The sequence below is a fragment of the Mastigoproctus giganteus genome, chromosome 4, assembly GCF_048544385.1.
Source record: "Mastigoproctus giganteus isolate SK-2022 chromosome 4, ASM4854438v1, whole genome shotgun sequence".
In the NCBI taxonomy this organism is placed as follows: Eukaryota; Metazoa; Arthropoda; class Arachnida; order Uropygi; family Thelyphonidae; genus Mastigoproctus; species Mastigoproctus giganteus.
The window spans coordinates 9,016,807-9,032,555 of NC_143578.1; the positions used below are offsets into that span (position 1 = coordinate 9,016,807).

Below are 15,749 nucleotides of genomic sequence, written 5' to 3' on the forward strand. Positions count from 1 at the left end.
TTCTACACCATGCTCGCCCCGTCTCTTCAAACCTCAGCCGTATACAGATTTCTACCCTCAAGGCACAAACGGGATTCGTCCATCGTCATTCTACCGGCGGACAAAGGCCGTCGTACAGTTGTAATGAACCACACTGATTACATGGCGAAAGCCTTACTGCTCTTATGAGACACTACCGTCTACAAACCCCTAACCATCAACCCCAACAAGGCTTTGGAACGGTGGGAGTCAGAGGTGAATCTCCTCATCAACACTTGGCTGAAGCAAGGGAAAATCACACAGTCAACCCGTAATCACCTCCGTGCCTCCGGGTGTCAGATCCCACGGTTTTACGGCCTGCCGAAAGTGCACAAAGAAGGCACACCACTAAGACCTATTGTATCCTGCTGTGGATCACCGACTTACGAGCTGTCTAAATTTGTCTCGAGACTTCTTTCTCCTCTAGTTGGCAAGACCACCTACACCGTCTCCAACAGTGTTGAGTTCATAGAAAGGATCCGCACTATATCCATCTCGCAAGATCAAGTCATGGCATCGTTCGATGTCGTATCACTCTTTACCTCCATCCCAGTGGAACTTGCCATCTCTTGCGCAAAACAACTCTTGGATAATGATGGAACCCTTAGCGACAGAACTAAGCTGATGCCTGATGACATTTCCGCCGCCCTCAGACTGTGCTTAACAGGGGGTGCAATCATGTTTAATGGCTCAATCTACCAGCAGATACATGGCACAGCCATGGGTTCCCCTGTCAGCTCGGTCACAGCAAACATCGTGATGGAGGAGTTAGAGGGACGTGCGTTTACACACGCACCGGATCACATCGCCTTTTGGTGTCGCTATGTAGACGATGTGTTCGTAGTGATCCCTAGAGACTCAGGTCAGTGACTCCTAACCCACCTCAACTCACTGTCGCCCTTCATAAAATTCACGATTGAGCTGGAGTCGAACAACTTTATACCATACCTAGATACACTTGTCCGGCGCGAAGACACATGCTTGAAGACGGCAGTTTATCGTAAGCGTATGTGTGCGGGCCAATTTACCAACTTCCAGTCAGCACACGCACGGGGCCACCTCCTCTCAACCGCCTGAACCTTGCTAACTCACGCCTGGACACACTCCAGCTCTGCAGATGAAAGGCGCAAAGAGATCACCAGAGTCAAAGTAGACCTTACGAGGTGTGGCTACCCCATCGACGTCCTTAACAGGTGTGATCTACAAGCACGCGACAACGTGACGACCAACAGCAACGCCAACAGTGACGAGTCATCCACGAGGGCATTCATCCCATACTACCCCAACCTGTCACAGCAGATCGGTAGAATCCTAAGATCGCATGGGATAAAGTGCATCCAACTCCCAGGCAAGAAACTGCGTTCTCTCCTTTCCAACATAAAAACACCTGTCCCCACCCTTCTACAGAGTGGTTTGGTCTATCGCATCTCTTGCCGTGACTGCACGAGCTGCTACGTTGGAGAGACTGGACGTCGACTCGAGAAACGCCTCTCAGAACATAAAAGGGCGATCCGTTTGGCGGATGTAGAACACTCAGCTATTGCCGAGCATGTCTGGACAACCCACCACGACATCGACCCACACCGCGATGTCGTGGTTGTGGACAAGTCCCACCATTACCTAAGGCGCACCTGGTTGGAATCGTTAAGTATAAAATGCTCGGATACCGCTTTGAACAGGAACAGTGGTTGTCAACTTAACCCCATCACAGAAGCAGTAATTCTGTCCATAGACAAACGCTGGCCACGTCACCACCATACGTCACAGCCACAAACATCAACAAACAATTAACCACGTGCCTCACGCACCATCCTGGCAGTGCATCTCTATTCCAACTGCCATTCAAAGTATTCTAATCTGATGAAGGCTGCCACCCAGCCGAAAGCTAATTCATTTATCGTAGTTTTAATGCTCTGTGTAACAAAAATAAAATAAATTTTCGCAGATATAGTTTCTATCAAAATGTATATATTTATATTGGTATGCTATGTATTTACCTGTTTATATTCTAAACCTTGTACATAATATCTATTTAAAATATACTTGCTTTAATTTTGAAGACAATTGTTTTGGAGTATAAAGAAAAAGGGCACTACACAATTAATTAAAACAGATCTTTCCAAAGGACACTAAAGTTCTTTAATTTGTGCAAGCATCAAAGGAAACCATACTTTGCCAGATTAAACAATTTCCTATAATCCTTTAGAAATACACTTTCCTTGATTTTAAAATTAAAGGAATGCATTTTTGGGGAGAAGGAAATTATTAAAGATTAATTTAAATGATTGTGTTATATGGAAACTTTGGTAGTGCCAAAGAACAAGTTCTAATACAGTGCTTTAATATTTGAGATTAAGGAAAAGACTACTTAAATTTAAAATATCATGCAAGAATTTGTATGTTATTTACTGAAATGCTACTACTTCATTCTAAACTTAATAAAGATTGAATATATTTTAGAGTTCAGTGAACCGATTCATAAGATCTAAATCACCATGAATATTTCAGTGATCCTGGAGACTGAATAGCATGTATTCAGCTTCCAGGATCATGGAAATACTCATAGTGGTTTAGGCTCGTCGATAGAATTCCATAATCAAGCAGAACTCTATTCATCTTCCAGGATTGTTCATGTCACAGTGATTTAGGCCTGATTTAGGGTCAGTGGAATTCCATAACAAAGCCAATCAATATTAATTATAGACTGAAGAGGTCATATTTCAATACAAAGAGCTCATACAAATTCCTGTGGTATATTCTGTGGTATCTCATGGTATGTTATGTTGATGTCTATTTCATTAACTATTAAAATGACAAACCACTTCCAACCAACTAATTAATAATCTCACCTTTTTAACTGAAGGTTAGTTTCATGAAGCTCTACATTTTCCTTACTCAGATCTAAAACACGCCGTTCCCTAACTTCTAGTATCTCTTGTAGCTCCTCTTGTCTCTGTTTAAAAGAAATATTAGATATCAGCTAAAAATTAATCTGAATAAGATGTTAATTAATATGCATATCTATCACCAAACCTCTTTACAAAATGTTAACAATGAAGCTTTCTCAAAACATTACACAAAAATTCTATATGTGGTGTGCACATTCTCAATAATATAATATCTTAAATTATCTTCATAACTTTAATTGAAAACTATACTATTTAATGAGAATAACTAACAGAAATGACAGTATGTCTTAATAAATAAATAAATTTCCTTTTATATTCATATATTTCAGCCAGGACCAGAGGAATTTATTCAAACTTAATTATAAATATTCTTTAGGAATTTATTTAACTCCTTTGAAAAAGTTATGTCGATTAACAAATGGATCAAATTTATAATGACTGATTAAACATAATAACAAGCTGAGTAGAATGAATTTCTCATAACCAGTTCTATAAATTAAAAGAAATATGGATGACAGTCTACTTATGACTGATTAACTAAAACAATCAGTTGAGAGGACTGAATTTTCCATTTTACAGAATCAGTAATTTAGAGAATTACTGATTCTGTAAATTAAATGAGTTCTATAAATTCATTTAATTCTGTAAATTAAATCATTATTGGTGGTGAGGTTATTGGTGGATCTATTTACTACTATAGATCCCTTGGTGGGTGAATTTCAAACCGATAGGATATCTGCAATTGAAGATTATTACTATTAATGTTTAAGGCTATCAAGAACTTAATATTTAAGGCTGTTTGTTTGTTATTTGGTTTTTAGGAGCATTAGCAACTAAGGCCATATTGCTCTGGGAATATGCGGTGGTCATTCCCTGACCTTTCCACATCCTCAGTATTTGGTGGTGACGGGCTTAAACGCCAGTCTAATCAAGAAGCATGTGCTACACACTGCTGCTCCTTCCCACCTGGCTACGCCCAATATTTAAGGCAATCAACTATTACTATTTAAGGCTATCAAATTGAAGAGAAACAGGAAGCTATCCAAAAGTGACTCTCCTAGCTGACAATACTCCTGTGTTCACAAGGCTGCTCTCACAATGGACTTGACAATCAGGTGTGGCTTTAAAAATCTGCAGTACCAACTTATTTTCCCACCTCTCACCTTCAAACTGCTTCCTCTTCACTAAAATAAAGAAAATATTATGGGATTGTTCATCTTAATTACGCATGTCACAATGAAATTCAATCAACTGTATTTCAAAGTACTCTTCTTTGTTCGTTTTTATTATTTTATTATTTTTTTTTGCATTCTGTTCGATTACATAGAACAGGTACAATGTACAAAATCTCACAACCTTATGTGCTGGAAAGCCAGTTTTTGGACAACAAATCTAATTATGCATGAATTGTCAAAATAAATGGCAAAAATTGAAGCACAGATAAATGGAGACTGGGTCAGCAAATTACATTTTGCTAATTTCTCGATATGATTTATGATTTTTTCATTAACTATATTATTTCATTCTTATTTATTCTTTTCACCCCTCAAGACCACTATTAAATATCTGTAAATGAGAAACTCGGGCACAGTGAAGTTACTACAGCAATTATCTATGTCAGCTCTGCTGCCTTTCAACTTGCATGAACTTAAAATATGCCTTGGTCAACGCTGTGAGATACAACATAAAAACAGGACGGTCAACCACACAAAAATTCACGTCTAGCCAATTCTGTTTCCCATCGATTATTACACAAGTCAGGGAATGTAATTTTCCTTTGAAAAAGGTTATGCTAAATGAACCTGTGTACTGTGTTTTGTTATACACATAAAGTTTTTGTTATACACATAAAGTTTTGTTATACACATATATTTGCAAAATAAACAATAAAATATATTTATGCGAGAAAAATCTTAGATTGTAAATACTGTGTGCGGTATTTATGATCTAAGATTTTTAAATCAGCTGTTTTTGATGTTGCAGTAGGGTTTTAGGAACATCAGTAACTAAGGCCATATTGTTCAATTTATAATTTCTGTAAACTGTGTGTGTTCCAAGGTCAATTTTCTGTTTGCTGGCTGAAAATCCTAAGTTTCTGGAAGGAAACACCATACTACCCTCGCCTGAAACCAAATGACTAAGCCACATTGTGAAAAAAGCCCATAAAAATTCCTTCTGTCATCAATGGAACTTAAACTCAGGTCTTTTCCACCCAGTGACTGAAATCAGCACCTTCAAAATAAACAGGTATCCTTGGATTCAGGGGAAGTATCTGTGGACTGCAGATGTGAAGATTCCCAATTCACAAAGGGAGATTCTCAATCCACTCAGTGATTAAATTTTCCACCCAGTGATTGAAATCAGCACCTTCAAAATAAACAGGTATCCTTGGATTCAGGGGAAGTACCTGTGGACTGCACATGTGAAGACTCCCAATTCACAAAGGGGGATCAAAGGGTGACATGAGTAAGTCAAACTAGAATAGAACCAGAATAGAAGTCAAACTGTGTTGACTTTTATTCCAGGAAAAATAATGAATCGCTAGTTAAAAAAGTAATGCAGGGCCATTTAGCCAGGAATGCAGTTATACTTCAATCACAGCATGAGTTTATCAAGGATCTTGTCTGATCAATTTGAATGGATACTATGATGCAGTAACAAAGGAACTGGATGCAAAAAATAATCTTGATATCATATACTTGGATTTCAGAAAAGCTTTTAATACATAAAGACTGCCTATACAAATTGGAACAGTGTGTCATTAAGGGCAAGTTACTGCTATGGATAAAAAATGGTTGAGTAGGAGAAAACAGAGGGTGGTTATTAATGGGCACTGCTCATCTGGACTTTAACATACTAATGATATTAAGAGTAGGAGACCGGCAGAATTACTCAACAAGTACAGGTCACTTTTGAAAAAAAAGCCGTAAATTAGGGTTGAATTTGAAAGTGTCTACAATTCTGCCCAGACACGATAGGAGGGAGTATATGATGAGAGCCTTGTCGATCAATTCGGCCCTGGAAAGATTGTGCAAGGCTCAAGGGGTAGAATTTTTTTCAGCCTGGACTGTACTTGTTAACAGGAGAGACAGCTTCTAAAGGGAGGGGATACACTTAAATAGAAATGGTGCAAGAATATATGCTGATGCTATCGAGGCAGTGTTAGGTGGGTCAGAAAACTGCTAGCTTGGGGGGATACAAGGACTAATAGATTAACAGTAGCCACTGGCAGAGGTGAAAGTGATTCTTGCACTGCTTCTATTGGAATGAGCAGAAGCCTGGAAAATAAGATGCAGGATATTTCATAGACTGCTGGGAGTCATTGCGGTACAAGTAAACACATGGGTTGTGTTAGGGTAGCTAAGAAAAAGAACAGGTTCATGCATACCTGTGTGTATACCAATGCTAGGAGTTTTGTAAATAAATTTGATGAATTTCAGGTATTGCTCAAAGCATCAAAGGCAGATATCGTTGGGATATCAGAGACGTGGTGTCACACAGATATAAGGAATGCAGAACTGGAATTTGGGGAGTACAACATCTACAGAAAGGATAGACAGGATAGGAAGGGAGGAGGGGTTATGCTATTAGTTAAGAAACACATAAAATCCAAGGAAGTGAAGTCAGTCGACATCGCTGGGCAGTGCAGGTCGAGACAGTTTGGTGTGACATAAGAATTGGGAGATCAAATTTGAGAGTAGGATGTGCTATAGACGTAATGACTCTGATGAGTATAATAAGAAACTGTACAGGGAAATAGAGTACGCCAGAAATCAGAGCGTCTTATAATGGGGGATTTTAATTTCCCAGATATTGACTGGAATTTGTAGGTTGGTCACTCACACACTAGCAAGGCTTTTGTGGATTTATTGGATGACTGTTTTCTACATCAGCATGTTCGGGAGGCAACTAGAGGGAGTAATACTCTTGATCTGATTATCAGTACTGATTCTTCATGCATTAAGAATCTGCAGATAAAGGAACCACTAGGTGGCAGTGATCACAGTGTGCTGAAGTGGGATTAACTCAAAGAGGTAACTACCATCAGGGGTAAAGGGAAGGGTTATTGCTTTCATAAAGGCGACTACGATGGTCTCAGACAGCATTTAAATTCTATACAGTGGGACCAACTGATGTGTTACCAACAGCAAATTCAAAATAGGAAGCATTCAAAGAATTATCTTGGAAGCTACTAGGCTTTACATACCAACTAAGAAATATTGTTCAAGGTTTAGGCCTAAATGGATGTCAGATGAACTAATGAGACATATGGCAGAGAAGAAAAATGCATGGGATACATATAAATTAACATGTGACACAGAAGTCTATGATAGATATAAGTTGATCTTTAATCAAATTACAAAGGAGGTTAAGCAGCCGAAGGCAGATTAAAGAAATCTTTGGCAAGGGATGCAAAGAAAAACAGAAAAGAGTTCTTTTCTTATGTAAACTTTAGAAGGAAGGGGATGAATCAGATTGATCCACCTGATATTGACGGTTCAACTGTTGATGATCCTGCTCAGGTAGCTAATCAAACTAAATGAATATTTTGCATCGACATTCACACATGAGAAGTTATTCAGCTAGGGGAATGCCAGAGGTGTATTCAACTCTGGCAGTAAGTGAGATAATCTTGTAATAACTGAGAGTAAAGTGGAGGAGAAATTGTTGAAGATAAACACAAGAAAGGCACCTGGGGTGGATGGGATCTATCCAGTTATATTAAAGGAGGCAGCAAAGGAAGTAAGCAAACCCTTAGCCATAATTATGAGAACTTCCTTGGACTCAGGGGAGTTACCCATAGACTGGAGATGTGCAAATGTGACCCCAATTCACAAAGGAGGACCAAAGGCTGACACAAGTAATTATAGACCTGTGAGTTTAACTTCCTTCTGTTCCAGGAAAATTAATGGAGGCACTGGTTAAAGAAGCACTGCAGGATCATCTAGACAAGACTTCAGTTATAGCTCGGACACAGCATGATTTTGTTAAGGGGAAGTCTTGCCTGACCAATTTGATTGGATACTATGATGCCATCACAAAAGAATTGGATGCAGGGAATAACTTTGATATTATATACTTGGATCTTAGAAATGCTTTTGATACTGTTGCACATGGAAGACTGCTGCACAAATTGGAGCAGGTAGCACTGGAGGCAAATTGCTGCTATGGATAAAGGGGTGGTTGAGGGGGAGAAGACAGAGAGTGGTAATCAATGGACACTGTTCATCGTGGACTAATGTTATTAGTGGAGTCCCTCAGGGTTCAGTGTTGGGTCCATTATTGTTTTCTGTATTTATAAATAACATTGATGATGTTATATCAAGCTTAATGTCCAAGTTTGCAGATGATACAAAGGTTGGCAGGGTTGTTAAGGACACTACTGATGCTATGCTGCTGCAGCAGGATCTGGAAAGGTTGAGCAGATGGGCTGAGAGGTGGCAAATGAAGTTTAACATTGACAAATGTAAAGTACTACATATGGGAAACAGCAACCTCAGAGCACCGTATCAACTCTGTGGTACTACACTGACAGTTGTAGAGAATGAAAAGGTCCTGGGGGTAATTGTGCAGGCAGATATGAAGTTCTCTGAGCAGTGCAGACGGGCTGCAAGAGTAGCTCATGGTGTCTTGTCAATGATATACAGGAATTTTTCTAGCAGGGATAAGTAGGTGATTATTCCCTTGTATAAGGCAATGGTCAGGCCACACCTAGAGTACTGTATACAGGCCTGGAGGCCTCATTTCAAGAAGGATGTAGAGCTGCTGGAACGAGTACAGAGAAGGGCAACAAGATTAGTGAATGGAACAAAGGGTGCTCTTACGAAGAAAGGCTTAAGTTTTGCAAATTACAGTGTCTCGAGGCTAGGCAGCAGCGAGGTGATCTGATAGAGGTGTATAAAGCCTTGAATGGTTTGAGCATGCTCAATGCTGATGGAATTCTTCCTCTTGGTCTGAACAATCACCTGAGAGGGCATAAATTCAGATTGAGGAAAAACAGATGTAGGATAGCTATGCAGAAATTTGCCATTAGCCAGTGGGTAGCTGGTTGGTGGAACAGACTTCTATCCGTTGTTGTGGAAGTTGATAGCTGGTCAGGTATTTCGATCGAACGGAGGGGTGAAGTGGAAGTTTTTTTTTTTTTTGGCTGATGCTGGATAAGCTTGCTTTCTTGCATCATATGCCTCTACTAATGCTAACGCTAAACATTATTAATGAAGTCTCCACAGGTTCAGTGCTGGGCTCACTGTTGTTTTCTATATTTGTTAATGATATTGATGAAGAATATCAGGCTTACTGTCTAGTCTGCAGATAATATAAAGGTTGGCAGTGGTTAATGGCAGTAATCAGAGTATGTACTGGAAGAAGACCTAGAAAATTAGGCAAATGGGCTGAGAAGTAGCAATTGAAGTTTAACATTGACAAATGCAAAATATTACATATGGGTAGCAATATATCACCAGCATATATTGCTGGTGATATATTGCTACCCATATGTTGCTACCCATATATAATATTTTGGGTAGCATATATGGGTAGCATATATCACCTATATGGTACCACAATGAAAGAAGTATTGAATGAAAAATACCTGGTGGTAAGTGTGCAGCCGGACATGAAGTTCTCTAAGCAGTGCAAATAGGCTGCTAGGACAGCTCATTAGGTTTTATCAATGATATACAAGAATTTTGCCAGAAGAAATAAGGAGGTAATTACTCTACACTATAAGGCAACAGTATGGCCACATCTTGAAGTTCTGCACACTGGTTTGGAAGCCTCATTTTAAGAAGAATGTGAATCTGTTGAAATGGGTGCAGATTAGAGCAATGAGATTAATAAGAAAGGCTTCAATTTTGAAGATTGAAACATCTGCACACTAGGCACCTTGTCTTTGTGAGATCTGATTGAAGTTTTTAAGGCTTTGAATTCACTGAATAAGCTCAATACTGATGGACTCCTTATTCAGACTACATACAGGAAGGGACATAAATTCAAACTGGGGAAGGATGGTTGTAGGATAGATATGAGTTAGTTTGTCATCAGCCAACAGTTATTATGTTAGGTGATTGTCAGGCGTTGTAGAAGTGAGTAGTTTGAATAAATTAGCATTAGCAGAGGCATATGATGCAATAAAGCAAGCTTATACAGAATCAGCCAAAAAAAAAAAAAAATTCCATTTCACCAATCCATTTGCTCTACACATTTGTCCAGTTCTTCCTTGAATTTATTTAGGCTATCAACTTCCACAACAACAGATGGAAGTCTGTTTCAGCAATCAACTACCCACTGGCCAAAGTCAAATTTCCCACATCTATTCTACAACTGTCCTTCCTCAATTTAAATTTATGCCCCCTCAGGTTCACATTCTGAGCAAGAGGAAGAATCCCATCAGCATTGAACTTGCTCAAACCATTCAAGGCCTTATACACCTCAATCAGATCATCTTGCAAGTGCCTAGTCTCCAGATGCTGCAATTTGCAGAACGTAAGCCTATCTTCCTATTATTTCACAAAGCAAGAGACAGAGCTGGATGGAAAATGTTGGTCTCCAAGTTCAAATTGAACATGAAAGCTGAAGAAGCCTATCTTCGTAACAGCAGCCATTTGTTCCAATCACTAATTTCATTTTGTTTGTGTTTTTTTTTTTTTTTTTTTTTTTTTTTTAGAAGCATTAGCAACTAAGGCCATATTGCTCCGGGGATATGCGGTGGTTATTCCCTGACCTTTCCGCATCCTCCGTATTTGGTGGTCACGGGCTCGAACCCCGGTCTAATCAAGAAGCGTGTGCTGCTCCTGCCCATCTGGCTACAGAGGCGCCTCTAATCTCATTGCCCTTCTCTGTACTCGTTCTAGTAGCTCAACATCTTTCCTAAAATGAGGCACCTGCAGACCTTTACACATTAATCAAGCTGTGGCCTGACCATTGCCTTATACAAGGAGATAATCATGTCCTTATCCCTGTATATCATTGACAAGATGCCATGACCTGCTCTGGCAGCCTGTCTGCACTTCCTAGAAAACCTCATCTGACTGCACAATTACCCTCAGGTCTTTTTCATTCTCTACCACCCTGAGTGTAGTACCACACAGTTGGTACGTTTCCCTGGGGTTAGTGCTACCCATATGCAGTACTTTGTATTTGTCAATGTTAAACTTCAGTTGCCACTTTTCAGCCCACCTGTCCAACTTTTCTAGATCCTGTTGCAGTAGGATACTGTAATTACTGTTATTAACAGCCCTACTAACCTTTGTATCATCTGCAAAATTGGACATTAATATCACTGATAAATATACAAAACAATAATGGGCCAAACACCAAACCCTGGGGGGACTGTACTAAAAACATTAGTCCACAAACAGCAGTGCCCATTTATTAACACTCTCTGTCTTCTCCCACTGAACCGTCCTTTTATCTCTCTCCTTTATTATGCACTCCTAGTGGCTGCATGCATATCAGTTTTAACAGTGAACCTGCGAAAGCAACAGTCTGCAACAACAATGCTTAAACATAAATGGATAAACTTAATACTAAATATGAGATTGATGTTAAATTTGATAAAATAACACAGTAAGAAGATAACAATGACATAGTTTAGGTAGTGATAGTTTTAACAAAGATATCTGATATGGATGTTTCATATTTATATTTTTCAGTTCTTCTACAAGAGTTTGTATACACATACTGGATAAAAGTGGGGAAAAATATAGCTCAAAAGTTGCAGTAAATCATCAACTTTCCATACTTATAATATTGTCTCAATAATAAATAAGATCTTTATTGTACAGTTCACCGGTACACGCAGGTACCACGACCATACAATACCCTTCACGGCACCATGCCAGGGGTTACTCATGCCCTAATGTTTCATCTAAAAAAATAAAATAATAACCAGAGTATAAATATTACACAGGATATTTTCACAATGGTTCAAGACAATCTGCAAACAGAAATAAATGAGAGAGAGAGTGAGAGAGAGAGAGAGAGAGAGAGAGAGAGAGAGAGAGAGAGAGAACAAAATTATGACTAACACATGCCAATGCACAAACACATAGATTATATCAAGCAAATAAAAAAGAAAAAGCTTGGTCTCTGGCTTTACGAGTATCTTGTAACTGGCAAGGCAAATCAGAATTATTCCTGGAACCAAAGAAGCAGAAATACCACAATAAAATGTAATAATGCATATAATGTGTTTTTATTTTGCAAAAACCTTTAAATTCTATATCAGAAATCTTTTTAAAAATTTGGAAAAAAAAAAAAAAACACTTACTTTAAATATCTTTTCCAGCTCGTCTCTATGAAAATTTTTATGTGGTGCTTTAATACTTGATTCTGAAGCTGCAAACAAGTTCAGATATTATTTTATAAATAAATACTACTGAAATAAATACAACACAAATATTTTAATCAGATAAAGAAAATGATGAGGGAGGGAAGGGGGAATGCAAATTTTGGACATTATACACTCATCACATCATATGATTTAATTTTTACAGCTTTATGTTTTAATAAGAGTTCTCTGCTAAAGATGACTTAATTAATTATAAAAAAACAAAGCTGAGGGTTTTTTTTTGCAAGAGTTAACCTTTTTAATGCCATGGAAACCTTTCCTTGGAAATTGGCGTGACTAGTCAATTAGCTGCCAATCTAACTCCATGATGTTTTTTTAGCTCTTATTAATTTTCACTAATTATTTTGTATTCCAAGAATGACATTATGAATATGTGAGGTACTTCACATTTTCTTCTTTTGCAAATTTATGTAACCCAACCTCAACACAATAACACCATTATGGTGTTATTGTGTAATTATGTTATGGAAAAACTGACCCTAGTAAAAAACAATAACAAAATATTGTGTTCTGTTTGACCACTCAAAAGCAACTTTTCTTCAGACCACTCAAAAACAACTTTTCTAGCATACCCTTATTTAATTAGGTTAGGTTTACTGAAAGGTCAAATGCAATATGATTGCGATGCAGCTGACCTATTATCATAAGACACGAAAAAGTTTTCTGCAACTTCTAAAGGACCGTTTAGCTGACTGATGCACAAAAAGTTCTGTCTGAGCTCTTGCAAGAAAACAGAGCATGTTATTTTGGAATAAAATAAAATTTTTATTTTGTTACTGCTTAATGTCATATCTGTCATCAATTTCTGTAATGTAACCGCACTCAATAAAGTTATTAACCTAACTTAACCTAATCTAAATATATACAACCTAACTGAGAAACGAATGTCAAAAAAAGTAGCGAAATTGAGGGGAAACAGTGATTGATTATCATACAGAACAGTATGCTTACAGAAGAATGCATTCTTTGTTTACAAATTAGTAACCTTACTGTACACAATGGTGAAATTAAATTAAGGTTACCAAAATTTACAAAAGGAGAAGCCCACAATTCAAAAATTTATGCAGAAAAAAGTAGTGAAAGCGTGGTAACTACAGTTGACTGTTGCACAAAAACTGAAACCCACACCAACCATAATTCAGCCGGCGATAGACGGAGTCTTGATCTCCTGCGTCGAAAAGCAGAAAGACCTGGGTGTGATCTTTGATCAAAAATTAAGATTCCATTGTCACATTGAAGGACTCTGTGCTAAATTCAACAGGAAACGGTGGATTGCAAAGCACCATCGAAATGATCGCTGGAAGAATCTCAGTGCCCAACATTTGGGACACCATGTGCTGGAGAATCCCTCAACCAACACTCCACTCCACTCCCAAGCTTCTGGCTCTTCCTTCGAGGTTACTTTTTAAAGATCAGTTCCTCCCTTATAACACATATTCATAACACAAATCTGATAAGAACATATATCAGGACGATGATCTTCGGAGGTATACTGTATGGGGTAGAGTTGTGGGGCTCGGCCGCAGACACAACAATCAAACCATTGAATGCCGCAGAATACTGGCTCCTGAAGTGGGCTACTTGGAAGTGTCATCTCCCACCACAACTTCACACAACACCGATGCCAAAGCACTGAATTTAACCTGATTCGCAGCCTTAATGAACGAAAGACGACTAATCTTCATCATCGAAATGATCGCTGGAAGAATCTCAGTGCCCAACATTTGGGACACCATGTGCTGGAGAATCCCTCAACCAACACTCCACTCCACTCCCAAGCTTCTGGCTCTTCCTTCGAGGTTACTTTTTAAAGATCAGTTCCTCCCTTATCAGAAGCTCCATCTAGCTCAGTCCTTGGACGCCGACCTGTGCAAAATCGTTGATGACAAAAAATACAGACTGAGCGTCCTAGATCTGCATGTGTGTTCCACAACCATCAACTGATGTAAGATCGCTCCGGCTTAGCAAGAATTTCAGGAAATTTGAATTCAAGAAAACTGTCATGTGTTATTTTAATTTGATGTATTATTGTCATTATTGTATTTTATGTTTAACTAAATTCAATCTGCTGTATGTTATTTATTTGTCCTATTATGTATTTATTACATTTCCGGCGAGATGATATCTCTGCCGATTGTTAATCCCTGGCTTAGTGCCGTGAAGGGTTTGTAAAGGTAGGGTACCTGCGTGTACCTAGGACACTTACAATAAAGATCATATTTATTATTTATTTATTATACTCACAGTGTATTGCCTTAGAAATTCAAATTTCTAAATGATTTCTCCAGCCAATATAAAATTATTTTATGGAGTTTCACATAAGGAGAACCCATTAAGTTGCCAAGGTAATGACAGCAGTGTGCTGTCAAGAACTACGATGACAGCTATCTGTTGTTGTAGTATATCTGTTGTTGCAGCTATCTGTCGTCATATCTGTCATCATGTCAATACCTTGACACGATGTTAGCCTTCAACTGTGAGTATTAGAAGCAAATGACAACTAAAAAGACACAAAGTCATATAGTTTGACTTTCAGATAACTGACCAATTATGCTAATTTCATGGGAAGCTATCCATGAAATTAGCATAATTGGTTGCCTGCCTGGCAACCCAAAGGTTGTGGGTTCGAATCCCGGCTCAGGCTTAGATCAAAGTACTACAAAAACCTTGGGAGGTGCATTATGGCCAAAGAAGCCGATGCGCCAACAACTACCAAAAAAAAAAAAAAAAGAGTCATGAAGGCAGAAAACAGCTGTTGATGCTAGACTTGAATCTCTGGTTGTAATTTCCAGGAAATACAAAAAACAAAAACAAATAGTTACACCAGACACAAAAATTAGAAAGAGGATCTGAGGAAGAGAAAAAATGAGATCAATTGGCCTCTCTTGGAGTTAAACACTGTAAATGGATGTTGATGAGCCGATGCATGGTTCAGACAGATTTGAAAAAAAGGGGGCAAAATTGCAGGTTTTAATTCATGGTACCTTCATCATGGAGCAGAAACAATTCCTCTGGCTAAGGAGTGTGGAGAGTTTGTAAGTGAAGAATCGTCAATTAATCTAATGCATTCATTTGCATAGAACCTAGGAGTTTAAAAGAAGTTTGTGTCTCTCCAGGTATGAGAATAATATTCCTTGAAAGGGCAAGGTATGAACAGAATTAGTAGCTATTTAGAAGAAAACTAACATACAAAAAGAGGAGAAAAAAAATTTTTTTTTTTGAGTGCAGAAAGCAATATTCATTTTATGCTTATTCCAAGAAAGCTTAAAATCAATATTATCCCCAGGAAAGATACGCAATCTTGTCATGTGTGTGTTGCTGAAGACACCAAAATAATAGAAAAATAATTTTTCTATTATTTTGGAAAGAGTTGAGTTAAGTACAATTTGACAATAATTGGAAGGGATTGTTGTCACCTCTCTTTTCAGGAACTGGTTGGACATTTGCAAATTTCTATGCAGAAGAGAAAA

General features: G+C 38.3%; 1 protein-coding gene across 1 annotated transcript in view; it reads right to left on the reverse strand.

The window, feature by feature from the left end:
- Tmf (TATA element modulatory factor) overlaps positions 1-15,749 on the reverse strand; it is a 243,980-nt gene that overhangs the window by 216,061 nt on the left and 12,170 nt on the right. The window contains exons 4-5 of the mRNA XM_090371290.1: positions 12,199-12,266; positions 2,868-2,971 (exon numbers count right to left, since the gene is read on the reverse strand). Of these exons, the coding sequence (XP_090227416.1) occupies positions 2,868-2,971; positions 12,199-12,266 (172 nt within the window). The remainder of the gene's footprint in view (positions 1-2,867; positions 2,972-12,198; positions 12,267-15,749) is intronic.